Source organism: Artibeus jamaicensis, unplaced genomic scaffold (assembly GCF_021234435.1).
Source record: "Artibeus jamaicensis isolate MK-2021 breed Jamaican fruit bat unplaced genomic scaffold, CSHL_Jam_final contig_519, whole genome shotgun sequence".
NCBI classification, from domain to species: Eukaryota; Metazoa; Chordata; class Mammalia; order Chiroptera; family Phyllostomidae; genus Artibeus; species Artibeus jamaicensis.
Window position 1 is genome coordinate 44854077 of NW_026521871.1, and position 13435 is coordinate 44867511.

General features: G+C 46.6%; 2 protein-coding genes across 6 annotated transcripts in view; both read right to left on the reverse strand.

The window, feature by feature from the left end:
* The window catches only part of GLB1 (galactosidase beta 1), a 77092-nt gene extending 76267 nt beyond the window's left edge, over nt 1–825 (reverse strand). Inside the window, exon 1 of the mRNA XM_037148336.2 lies at nt 624–825. Coding sequence (XP_037004231.2) covers nt 624–722 — 99 coding nt within the window. The 5' untranslated portion in view covers nt 723–825. The remainder of the gene's footprint in view (nt 1–623) is intronic.
* TMPPE (transmembrane protein with metallophosphoesterase domain) overlaps nt 1–13435 on the reverse strand; it is a 32425-nt gene that overhangs the window by 16484 nt on the left and 2506 nt on the right. Inside the window, exon 1 of one of the 5 annotated variants that reach the window (XM_037148338.2) lies at nt 624–713. The exons of 1 other annotated variant lie outside the window; for it this stretch is intronic. The gene's annotated coding sequence lies outside the window, so the exon portion shown is untranslated. Of the gene's footprint in view, nt 1–325; nt 410–623; nt 714–13435 lie in introns of those variants that run through there. 3 more of the 5 variants (XM_037148339.2, XM_037148337.2, XM_037148340.2) reach the window with 3 other exon arrangements.

Sequence of the window (13435 nt, forward strand, 5' to 3'; positions counted from 1 at the left end):
CCGCCCGTCTCCTCTCCGCCCTCGGCCTGGACTACCCTAAAAAGGTCTGGAAAATCCTAGCCATAAAAGGAAGCGGCGGGGAGTGGCGAGATATTTGAAAAGAGAGCTCCTGGAGGACATTAACCCAAAGTTCCCATGGCGGGGCCTCCCCTGACCCCATTTTTCTTTTTTCCAAAGCAGTTCGCAGGGCACACACCGGGCAAGGGAGGGCGCCCCAGCCCAGAGCCCAAGGCTTCCTCCAATAACACGCGCCAGGGGGTTTCCAAGTCCCCGCCTTGGGAAATTGCGGAGCGGGAAAGGTGTGGGCACACCTCGTCTCACCCACCTCGCAGCACCTTTGGGGATGTGCATTCGAACGAAACCAGTCGCCGGAGCGGAGCACACAAGCGACAAGCTACCGGGAAGGACGCGCCCCCGCTCGGCCCGCCCCCGGCAGGAGGGCCAGTCCACTGCCTGCGCTCTGTAGACGGCCTCTCTGCGGAGGTACCCCGGGTCCCGGGTCCCGGGTCCCGGGTCCCTGGCCCACCGCCTCGCAGGGCCCCTGTTGGCCGCAGCTACAGCCTGGCTCTCCGCCAGCATGTCCCCTAGCAATGCATCCCCGCGCGGGGGTCTTGTGGACTTACACGCAAGCCGTGCGCAGGGTCCAGCAGCAGGGACACCAGCAGCAGAGAGAGGATGCGAACGACCCCCGGCAGATCCGCTCTCCAGCCTCTCTGCTCCATCGCAGTGGGCGCCCCGGCCAGCTGCTCGCGTCACTTGACTGAGGACCCGCGGCCTGGCACCGCCCCTCTCGGGTCCTGACCGCAGCCCGGGAGCCTGCTGCGCCCGGTGCTCCGCCCCATGACCGCGGACCCGGGGGGTGGGGAATGGGCTTGACGAATCTGGAGGCCACGCGCAGCCGCGTGACTCCCGATAGCGTTATCTGGTTCCTCGTCGGCCTCTGCTAGACCCTGTGCAAAGGCAATCGAGAGGCCCCGCTGTCAGCAGCTTGATAAGGCGCCCGGGACTTGCACTTCACTTAACAAGGGCCTCCTTGCTCCCTGGCTCACTCAGAGGACAGAAGGGGGAAGTTGAGACCAGATAAACCTAAGTGGCCTAGATAGAATCCTAGCCTGCACACCAGACTCTGAAAATTACACTCCCTGGACCCAGCCTATACCTGAACTTGTTAGAAATGAAAATTCTCGGGCCCCGCCCCAGGAACTGTAGGTCAGAAACTCTAGGGCTGGGGCCCGGAAGTCTTCATTTCTGCACACTCTCCAGGGTTGTGGGTGCGTGCTGAAGTTTGAGAACCACCGTTCTAGGTTACCGAGAAATTTAGGGCTGCGATAAATCATTCCAAATGCCAACCTTCAAAGCATCAGGGTCTGTAGGATTTTTATTTTGTTGCTGGCTTTTGACAGATTAAGAGCCACACCTCCCACCTTTCAATTTTGCCCTTGAGATTCTGAACAGCCCTGCCGTGCGGATGGGCAGACCTGTCTCACTGGGGTGGAATAAATACAGCCGTGTCTCCCTTAACGACGAGATACAGTCTTAGAAATGCAACATTAGGTGACTTTCGTCATTATGTAAACACAAACCTAGATGGCTGTTACACACCTAGGCTGTACGGTGCCGCCCATTGCTCCTAGGCTACAATGTTTTTAGATAAAACAGCACGAGAATACATCGAACACAAGACAGAATCATGCAGTCAAAAGACGCAATAAACGTGACATGCTATCTTACAGCAAACGCTCCTTAAATAAGTAAGAGAGTACCCTCTAAAACAATGACAAAAGATGTAGTAAATACATAAACCAGTAACATAGCTGTTTATTGTCACAATCAAGTGTACTCTACATAAGTAACCGAGCTATACTTTTTATGCAGCTGGCAGTGAAGTACGTTTGTTTATGCCAGCGTCGCCACGAACTCGGGAGAAATGTGTTGTGCTAGAACATTACAGAGCCACATCACGAGGCAGTGGGAGTTTTTCAGCTCCACTATAATCTTGTGGGACCGCTATTGGTCCACCGTTGACCGAAACGTGATTCTGCAGCATGTGACTGTAGTATCGTCTCGTTTTACACTTAAAAAACCCAATGCTCTGCATCGTGTGTTAACGTGTCCAGGATCGCTGTTTGCCACCAGCGCCGGGTCTGAAGTTTTGTTTCTTGACCTCCAGGGGGGACACAAGGGGATAAGCCACAACAGAACTCATTAAGTTATTTATTTGTATTACGTCTCTTTTTTGTATCTGTTTTTAAAACGAGTTAAAAAGTTTTTTTACTTTTAAAAAGTTAAAAAAATAACAGTGTGTCCAAAAATCTTATACATTGTGTAACAAAATAGCTACAGTTGCATGTGCTCATTCCCTTCTCCTTTTCCACTGGGCATTTCCCTGGAAGACTGAGAAATAGTCACTGGCATTCCTTTCACAGGTTCTGTTCTTGCCTGGAACACAGACTCGATCCTCTGGGGCCATGAAATCCTCTCTAAACACAGCGATGCTCGTGCAGAACTAAGGAGTGAGGGCATTAGAGCCAATCACTGTTGAGTTGAAATTCTAGCTCTGCAGTTTAATGTTTGTGTAATTGGGCGAGTCACTTAACCTCTGTCAGCCTGAGCTCCTTCGTTGGTAAAATGGGGATAACATCGAACTCACTGGATTGTTAAGAGAGTTGCCAGAGGAAGTAACTGGAACACACTTGGCACATGTGGGATGTTGGTGGGGCAGCTGATGAAATCAGTTAGGCCTGTAGGGTAACTTTCTGTACTCTGATTAGAGTACAAGAGCTAAAGCTGAAATCATATTTTTACACTAGTTTATCACTGTTGGTAATTGCACTGTGTTTTTATAAAAGAACGTTTTTGCTTTTGCAAAAAAAAAGTTTATCATCATTGCAACAGACTACCCTGTCAGAAAAAAATATGTATACACACACGCATAAAACCATAAAGAAAACGTGGTAAAATGTTGACATTAGGGGAATCAGTCAAGGAATTCTTTCTACTGTTTTTACAACTTTTTTTTCTAAGTCTAAATTATTGCAAAATAAAGTTAAAATTTTAAATGATATTTTATTGATTAGGCTATTACAGTTGTCCTGGTTTTTCCCCTTTAGGCACCCTCTGCCCAGCACCCCCACTTTCTCAGGTAATCCCCACACCATTGTTCATGTCCATGGGTCCCACATATGAGTTCTTCAGCTACTCTATCTCCTATACTGCACTTTACACCCCCACGGCTATTCCTTAACTACCTATTTGCACTTCTTAATCACCTCACCTCTTCAACCACTCTCACAACCCCCCCCCCGCCAATCTGGCAACCATCTAAATGCTCTCTGTATCTGTGATTCTGCCTCTGTTCTTCTTGTTTGCTCAGTTTGTTTTTTAGATACAACTGTTGATAGATATGTATTTTTTGCCATTTTATTGTTATAGTTTTGATCTTCTTTTTCTTAAATAAGTCCCTTTAACACTTCATATAATAATGGTTTAGTGATGGTGAACTCCTTTACTTTTTTCTTGTTGTGGAAACTCTTTATTTGCTCTTCTAATCTAAATGGTATCTTTGCTGGGTAGAGCAATCTTGGCTGTAGGTCCCTGCTTTTCATGACTTTGAATATTTCTTGCCAATCCCTTCCAGCCTGCAAAGTTTCTTTTCAGAAATCAGCTGACAGTCTTATCCGGGACACCCCTTAGGTAACTGCTTTTTTTCTTGCTGTTGTTAAGATTCTCTCTTTATCTTTAAACTTTGGCATTTTAATTACAATGTGTCTTGGGGTGGGCCTCTTTGCATCCATCTTGCTTGGGACTCTCTGTGCTTCCTGGACTTGCATGTCTATTCCCTTCACCAAATTAGGGAAGTTTTCTTGCACTGTTTTTTTCAAATAGATTTTTAATTTCTTGCTCTTTCTCTTCTTCTTCTGGCACCCCAATGATGAAAATGTTGGAGCTCTTGAAATCCAGAGGCTGCTTATACTATCCTCATTTTTTTAAATTCTTTTTTCTTCTTGTTCTTCTGATTGGTTGTTTTTTTGTTGTTGTTGTTTCTTTATGTTCCAAATCATGGATTTGATTCTTAGCTTCATCCATTCTACTGTTGTTTCCTGATAAATTGTTCTTTATTTCAATCAGTGTACCTTTCATTTCTGACTGGGTCTTTCTTATGCTGTTGAGGTCCTCACTAAGTTCCTTGAACATCCTTATAACTAGTGTTTTCAACACTGCATCTGATAGGTTGCTTATCTCCTTTTTGTTTGTTTGTTTCTTTAGCTCTTTTTTGTGGAGTTTTGATCTGTTCTTTCATTTGGGCCATGTTTCTTTGTCTCCTCATTTTGGCAGCCTCCTTGTGTTTGTTTCTATGTATTAGGTAGACCTGCTTCGACTCTGTGCTTGGTAGTGTGGCCTAATGTAGGTGTCCTGTAGGGTCCAGTGGCACAGCCTCCCCTAGCACCTAAGCTGTATACTCCAGGTGCACCCTTTGTGTGGGGTGAGTACACCCTCCTATTGAAGTTGAGCCTTGATCACTGTCTGCAGGTCAACGGGAGGAATTTCCCCAGACCAGTCATCTGCAAGGATTGGCTGTGACCACTTACCACCAACCTCCACCCTCTGTGAAGGGGTCGGCTGTGCAGGGGCAGGGTGGTGGTGCTCCAACATGGTCTGTAGCTGTCCACTGGGTGTGCCAGCCCTGGGGCTTCCCAAGTGTACGGGCTAAGGTCAGCCCCCACCCATGTTTTGCTGGGGTGGGGGCTGACCTATAAAGCAACCTGAGATGGCTGCTACTTGTGCTGGATTTGGAGATTCCCAGGTGACACCAAGCTTTGAGGCTAGGCTGGCTGCTGCTAGTGCCAGGCCTGAGACTCACTGAAACCAACTCTTGCTTTTTGATAGGATTTAGGAAGTTGCGAAGCATGAGTAAAAACCAGCCTTCCTATGGAAAAACAGCTTGGGTTGGCCTGTAAGTTGGGTGGGGCAGAGTCTCTGAAGGACCTCCAAGGCAGATTCAGTGTTATCCAGGTTGATTTCAGATCTGGCACCAGCTTGCCAGCTCTGTTGGGAGGGTTTAGAAAAGGGACAATGGCTTTGGCTGTCCTTGATGCCAGACACTTTAGTTTCTCCCTGTAGACCACTGGTGCCTTTCAAACTGCTACCCGGGTATTGGAGCTCAGAGGAAGTGAATCTGAGTAAGTCTGTGTGTGGGTTCTATAAGGGGAACTGGTTGGGGCTCCTGACATTTCTTCCACTGACTCAATCCCCACTGGCTTTTGCAGCTAGAAGTTGTGGGGACTTATCTTCCTGGCTCTGGAACCCTGACCTGGGGGGCCTGGGGTGTTGGGAACCACCCTAACTGGTTTCAGAAGCTGTACCCCCATGGCTAAGGCTGAGTGAGCAACCTTCGGACCATAAGCCACTAAGGAGACAAAGCTTATCTCCCAGGCAGGAGCGCCGCTTCAGCTCCTTTTTCTTCATCCATAACTGGCCCCCAATGCTTGATCTGTTAGCCAATGATGGGTAAGATTCCCCAAGGGGTGAACGACCTAAGACAGGCATGATCACAGGGAGGCCCCAGGGAAGGACTTGGGGGGCTATAGCAAAAGGGGTGATGGACCCTTGCCCCTCGGCTTTGACAAAGCCTGGATCCTCATGAAGGCCCTTCCGTCTGCATGAAGTCTCCTAATCTCTTGGCTGCCTTACTTCCCCTGCCTGACTTCAGCCTGAAACAATGCTGGTGGTGGGTGCCTCCCTGTGCTGGAAAGGGCTGGTCCCCTAGGGTGATCAGAGCTAAGAAAAAATATGTAAAATCCTGTGAAACCTGCCTCGTTAAGAATGCTCTCAAATGATAAGGGCCCGAGCAGGAAAGGAGTTTGTTTCCCAAAGTCTTGTAGCTCTTTAGCTAACAGACCCTGACTCAGAATAAGCCCTTGTAGTTCTTTGTATGCTATCTATTGTTTGATCCTTACTGCCTGACAGTGATTAATGAGCTGTACCTGTATTCCTGTGCAAAACAAACCCAATAAAAGCCCACTGAAGAAAAGGCTCTTGGCTCTTGGCTCTTCTCCTTTGAGAGATCGGCCATCTTTCCTCCCTGGGCAGATCATGTCTTGGTAGACTTATTCTCATCCGTGGTGGATGGGGGGCTCCGTGGGCAAAGCCTGCCCCCCCCCACACACACACACACTGGGGTAGGACTAGGACTCCTCGCTCCTGAGATACCCCTCTGGAACTTTTCACCTCCACACGTGGGTGTGGGGCCAGCCTGTCCTGTGTCTGTGCCCCTCCTATCAGTGGGGACGGATGTGGTTTCTTTAATTCTGCAGTTGCCAGCTTTCCATTGAACTTGATTTGCAGTTGTCAGACTGCTGTTCAACTCGGTTTCTGATGGCTCCGAGGGATGGTCATTCTATATTTTAGTTGTAATTTTGATGCAGTTGTGGGAAGAAGCGAGCCTTGTTTGCCCACGGTGACATCTTGACCGGAAGACAAAGTTAGATTTTTAAAAATCCTTATCAAATAACAGATTCAACTTTTCCCACCTTTTTCCCACTCCAGCTTATAGATCTAGTGTGACAATACACAGCAGGCATGTTTAACTGAATTGAGGCAGAAAGGGTTTAGCCCGGGATTGTGCTAAACAAACTGAAACCAGCAACTCCTGTCCTGCTGATGCCTGTCTCTCCATGGCCTGCCCGTTAAGGGCCATGCTTACAATTTTGAATGGTTGAAGAAATCGGAAGAATAATATTCTGTGACACTTGGAAACAATACGAGATTGAAACGTCAGTGTCCATACACGAGGTTGTGTTAGAAGACAGCCACGCCCAGTTCTCTGCATGCTGTGGCCGCTTGCCCACTGCAGCGGTAGGATCGAAGCGAGGGCTTACCGCCCACAGAACGTACTGACGGTAAACGCTTGCCCGGGGACTACAGACTGTGGTTGGTTCCTGAGATGGTAGTGCTTGACTTGGGGTTGTCCTTGAACTAGCAATAATAATAATGGCCGTTGTTTTGTTAAACGCTTCACCAGTGGTGCGTCACTCTGCTTCAAGGTCCAAGTTTCACTTCACAGACGAGAAAACAGAGGCGTGGTGTTCAACGACTGGCCAATGGCCAGGGGGCCAGGAAGTGATGGAGTCTGCAAGTCACGCTGTCGGACTTTCAAACCTGAGTTATTCTTACAAGGCGGTGCCTCTTTCTGCCCACACTGGCTTTTTTAGTTCCTGTTCAAGTGAAGTGTGCATATATGAGGGGGACCCCCCTCAAAAAACTGAATTTATTTGTTTAAAATTGTGTATTTATTCTTACATGTTTAAACTTCAGTCTCCTTCAAAATACTCTCCATCTGATGCAACACACCTATTGAGTCATTTTTCCCACTGCTAAAAAGTTTTTGAATATGTTGATATTGATGCCTTTAAGTGCTTCTGCTATTTTTTTGTTTGTTTTCACCTCTTCCACATCGGCAAAACCTTCCCCTTTGAGGACAATTTTCATCTGGGGAAACAAAAAAACAGTCACTTGGGGTGAGATGGGGTGAATAGGAGGGGTGGGGCATGGAAATCATGTCGTTTTGGCTAAAAAAAACTGCTGAACACTCAGCTTGGTGTGGGCAGGTGTGTTCGTAAATCACCCAGCATGAAATGGGCAAAAAAAGAGTCTTCAAAAAAATTCACTGAAGCCAAATGCAGCCTCTCACAACAACACCAGCTGGTGCACTGATACAGATGGGTTCCTAGAAAACTCCTAGCAGGGGAAACCTGTACTACAAGGGGCCCACCCTCCAGAAGATAATTCTGGTTTTTTTTTTGGGGGGGGGGCCTCAGATAGTGTGCTGGGAAGTAATACCTGCTGCTCCAGGTTGTGGGGGACACAAAATGACCATGGGAAAGCTGCCCTCCTGTAGGGAATCAGGTGGAAAAGGTGCTCACACACACAGCTACATACACACAGGCTCTGCTGCAGACCAGAGCTGCTCACAGCGTGGTCCGAGGGCCGCGGCCTGAATGCGGAAACTCAAAGCAGGTACTTAGAAAGTTGCAGCAGTTTGTGAAAGCTTGTCTGTTAAATCTAATAACAGGAAGGTGGATGTAAATTTTGTACGTATATTTTTATTTCCTTTTTCTAGCCATTTATTTTTATCATGTTTTTACAACAGGCTCAGTCCTCAAATTGATGGGAAAGAGACTGATAGCCGTGGAAGGGACACTGATTCTTCACCAAAGGTCGTTCGAAAAACACAGAAGCCCGGTCGATAGCATAAGAACAATGAGAGGAAGAGAGGCGTGGGGCCCAACAGCACCGAGGAAAACTTCGTTTTTCTATCCTAACGAGGCTTTGCACACAAGTTAAGGATCAATCTCGGCCCCTTTGATACATCAATTTTCCCTTGTGGTCCTAACAGAGCTTTCCTTTTCAAATGCCTTTGAAATTTTAGCAAATTTCAAGTCTCGGAGTCAGTTCTAACCTACTGCAGTATAAGAAAGTAACTGATTTTACATGTCTGATATTTCAGAAAGTCCATGGAAGTCATTGTAATTTGGAATAGGTTTCAGGGCACGTGTTGGAGGCAAGAAGAAACACAAGGCCTCCACAAAAAGGCCACAGTGGCAACCAATTGTGACGTGCGTTTGTCTCTTGGACCCAGGGGAAAGAAAGGTAATTACAAAAGATGTTAGGGGACACTGAACAAGAGTTGAATGTAGATGATGAATCAGAAATAATATATTTTTAAGATTTTATTTATTTATCCTTAGAGGGGAAGGAAAGGAGAGAGGGAGAGAAACATCAATGTGTGGTTGCCCCCCGAGGGTTCCCCACTGGGAACTGGCCTGCAACCCAGGCATGTGCCCTGACTGGGAATTGAACCTCGATCCTTTGGCTCACAGGCCTGCGCTCAATCCACTGAGCTACACCAGCCAGGGCTAGCAATAATATTGTAGACATACCGCAGGCCTGCCCCCGGCCTCTCACAGCTCCCCGAGCCAGAGCAGATGGCGGCCCGAAGCACATCCGGGCCTCTGCCCCTGGGCTGCGGGCGCTGGGGGAGCTGCAAAGTTGGGGGGGGGAGAAAAAATACTGTATTAGTACTACATTTCCTAATTTGGATAATGACACTGTGCCCATGTTCTTAGAAAATACTTTTATACTCTGAAATATTGAGAGGTAAAGGGACGTAATGTCTTCAATTTAATCTTAAATGGTAATAATAAGATGTGTATCATATATCATGTTTATACATAATATAAATATGTTTATGTACTGTATATAATGTTTGTATATAGGTATAGCACATGTATAAAATGACAGATAAAATAATGGAGCAGATAAGGTGAAATGTTACCAGTTGATGCATTAGGTATCTTATATCAAAATAAACTTATTTAAAAAATTAAAAAATGAAGTCTCTGCCCTACAAATATAGACAGCAATCCCTTATCTTTCTCATGTTTAAGTTTTCTGACTCAGAAAACCCTGAGACCTTGTCTAGGGGTTAAGTTGAGCAACCAGCTAACGGGAATAGTCATAAAGGAATAAAATGAAAAAATTGTGAAATAATCGGCTGTTCCGCCACAGCTCCAATTTCCTAAAAGTCAGCAGCAGTGTGCCACATGACACTCATGAGTCTTAGGGTGTCCTTGTCCCTATGTCTTCAAACTCCCTTTCAGTTTCTAAAAACAGGTATGTTTTAAAAATACCTAAAAATATAAAATGTCCCAAGTAAGGCCTGCCATAGGGGGAAAAAATGAGGACCTCATTTTAAACACCCTTGTCTCCTATCTTTTTTGTGTCCTCGTATTATCTGTCAAGAGCAGCTGCTTCCCCGGTGTCTCTCAGCTGCATCTTGGCTGGGTTGTTCTTTTCCCGTCCTGTTAATGTAGGCCTGTTGCTTCTTCCTCACCCGCCCTCTCTTCGTAGCCACATCTGCACGTGTGGCTCCCTCCCCTCAACCACTGCAGGCATTTTCTAGCTCAGTTGAAGGTTACAACTAGACACAGCCCAAAGGTGTGTTTGTTCTGACAGTCACCATGGTGGCTCGCCAGTGTCTTAAATTTTATATCATTACTGGGGTTGTCAACATTGAATCAGGGGAATTTACACAATCTAGATATACAGTTTCTCTTTGAAGATCAGAGGTGTGGCTACACCAGGCGCTTGGTCCCATAGGGTAACCGTAGACTGGAGACAGGTGTGGGGACACTTCTAAGGCATAGCAGGTCCCCATCCGGTCCACGTTGTTTTGATGTGAGAGACTGTATGAGAGATTTAAGTTTGCAGCTTCAGGTAATTTGATCACACCTCTGTGACTGCTGTAGCAGACACATCTGTGTGGCACTTGGGGTTCATTAGTTACCTGTCTCCCAAACCCTAGGCTGCCTGTTCCATGTCAGCTGCCCCTGCAGCACATCTGCCACCCCCAAACCAACCGTGGGGAGTCTCTGGCTCCTCCAGACATTTCTGGACTCACTGGAATAAAGCACCACACTTCCCAACTGTCTGCCAAAGAGGCTGGCAAGTACAACCCAGAAGGGCAGGCCAGTTCACTTCCCGTAGGACAGTGGGAGACCAGAGAAGGAAATGAGCCAGTAAAAACTCCTCTCTCCCTTTCTCCCCATTTCAAGGTGTGGTTTCTCAGCCTAGCCTGTCCAGAGACATACCACGTGATCCAGTGGGTGCACCTGCCAAGAAAATGGCCCTACGTCTTCCAGGCTGTTATGGAGCAGTGGCCGGCATAGTAACACATACCTAGTGCTGCTTCTCAATCTTCCCTATCATGCCCTCTGTCAGTGACTGTACCTCCCAAATAAAGTATTAACATTTAATTCTTGCCTCAGACTGTTTTCCAGGGAGCCCAGGATAAAATAATTATTTACTCAACACAATGAAGTTGCCCTACAGCCAACTATATTCTGTACCAATTTCCCGAGCTTTCTCTAACCTAAGATTTTGGGGGGTTGCCTAGGATCATAAGTCACAAGGCATCCCCAAATCGAACCCCAGATTTAATGCCTCTTTCTTAATGAGGGAATTACCAATGGCAGTATCTGAAGGAAATATCTAACTTCTGACATTTATCTGTCTCTGTGGTATGGCTCTTTGTGTCCTGTGTTTTTAATTCAGGACCTCATTTTTCTTATGAGGATCGCTCTGGGGGTCTCCTATCCTGTTCTTGAGGCCTCCGGCCCCACCATCTTCTTCCCGAGTTGAGCCTTTGCTTGCATCATTCCCTTTGCCAGAAATTCTTCCTTTTCTGTTTTGCCTCCGGCCAACTTCTCTTTGATCTTTTCCAACACTGTATAGGAATTCAGGCATGGCCTCTCGCAACCTTCCCAGACTCACGCTTGCACTAGACTGATGACTGCTATAAACTGATTGCGTGTTCCCCAAATTCACATGTTAAAACCTAATCTCTGGTGGGTGGTATTTGGGGGCAGGTCTCTGGGGTCTTTTGGGTGATCAGGTCATGAGGGCAGTGCCCTCATGAATGGGATTAGAGCTCTTATGAAAGAAGCTCCAGAGCTCTCTGGTCCTTTCCACCATGTGAGAACATAGGAAGGAGCTGGTCTGAACCACACACTGAATCTGTTGGCAACTTGATCGTGAACTTCTCAGGCTCCAGAAATATGAGAAATAAATTTCTGTGCTATAACCTGATGTGGACACTGGCCAGCAGTGTCAATGGCATTGTGGATGAGACAAATTCACACTGATGTCCCGTGGAGGAAAAGGGATGGCACACTCAAGGAGAGAGTGCCTCCGAGTGCCTTGGCTACTCTCTCAAGAGAACAAACACCCTGACCCTTACCTTGACAGGCTTTTATTGGTTTAATTTGCATAGGAATACAGGGTGTACACATAAAGCTCATCAATCTAAAGCTAAACAATAGATAACATTTAAAGAACTCTGAGGGCTTATTCTGAGTTAGGGTCAGGTAGTTAAAAGGCCATAAAACTTTGGGGAACAAACTCACTTCGTGCTTGGACCCTTATCATTTAAATTGGGGGTATTAGCAAAGTAGGTTTCATAGGACTTTATGCATTCTTTCTTAGGCCTGATCGCCCTAGAGAACCCACCCTTTCCAGCACGGGGCCTTGCCCACCTCTGGCATTGTTTCAGGCTTCAGTCAGGCAGGGGAAGTGAGGCAGCCTAGAGATTAGGAGACTTTTTGCAGACAGAATGAGGACTCAGGCTATGTCAGAGCTGAGGGGCAAGGAGCGAGGGTTCATCACCCCTTTTTGCTCTAGCCCCCCAGGTCCTTCCCTGAGGGCCCCTTCATGACCGTGCCTGTCTTAAGTCGTCCTTCCTTTGAGGAATCTTACCCTTCATGGCCAAGCAGTTACCCACCCAGGGCCAAGCAGGGTGAAGTAAAAGGGGGTAGAGGCAGTGCCCCTACAAGGAAGATAAGCTTTGTCTCCTAAGTGGCTTATGGTCCCAAGGTCCTTTACTCAGCCTTAGCCACTAAGGATTACAGCTTCTGAAACCAGGCAGGGCAGTTCCCAACGATAACCTACACTGACACATCATAATCATCCAAAGTTCTTAGTTTACATTCAAGTTCACTGTAGATGTTGTACATTCTTTGGGTTTTGACAAATGTACAACAACATGTATCTGCCATTATGGTATCAAACAGAGTAGTTTCACTGCCCTAAAATCCTCTGTACTCTGCCTGTTCATCTGTCCCCCTCCCCAACACCTGGCGACCACTAATCATTTTACTACTGTCATAATTTTGCCTTTTCCAGAATGTCATATAGTTGGACTCATACAGGATGTAGACTTTTCAGATGGCTTCTTTCAGTCATAGGCATTTAACATGACTCCATGTCTGTTCACAGCTTGATAACTCATTTCTTTTACACACTGGACATTACTCCATTGTTTGGATACACCACGGTTTATTTATCCATTTGCCTACCGAAGGACATTTGATTGCTTCCAAGTTTTGGCAATTATGAATAAAACTGCTATAAATATTTGTGTGCACATAAGTTTTCAACTAATTTTGGTAAATACCAAGAAGTGTGATCGCTGGATTGCATAGAAAGAGTACATTTAGTTTGGTAAGAAACCATCAAACTGCCCTGGCTGGTGTAGCTCAGTGGACTGAGTGCCAGCCTGCGAACTAAAGGATCCTTGGTTCAATTCCCAGTCAGGGCACATGCCTGGGTTGAGGGCCAGGTCCCCAGTAGGGGGTGCATGAGAGGCAGCCACACATTAATGTTTTTGTCTCTTTCTCCCCCCTTCTCTTCTTTCTAAAAATAAACAAAATGGCCTTTGGTGTGGTCAGTGTTCTGGATTTTGGCCACTCTAATAGGTGCGTAGTGGAATATCAATGTTGTTTTGGCCAGTATCCTTCAAAAACATCAACGGCAGGACACGATAAGCTGAAAAGGCCCAGTTTAGAAGACACTGCAGGTTGTCACCTGATCAATACCTGAT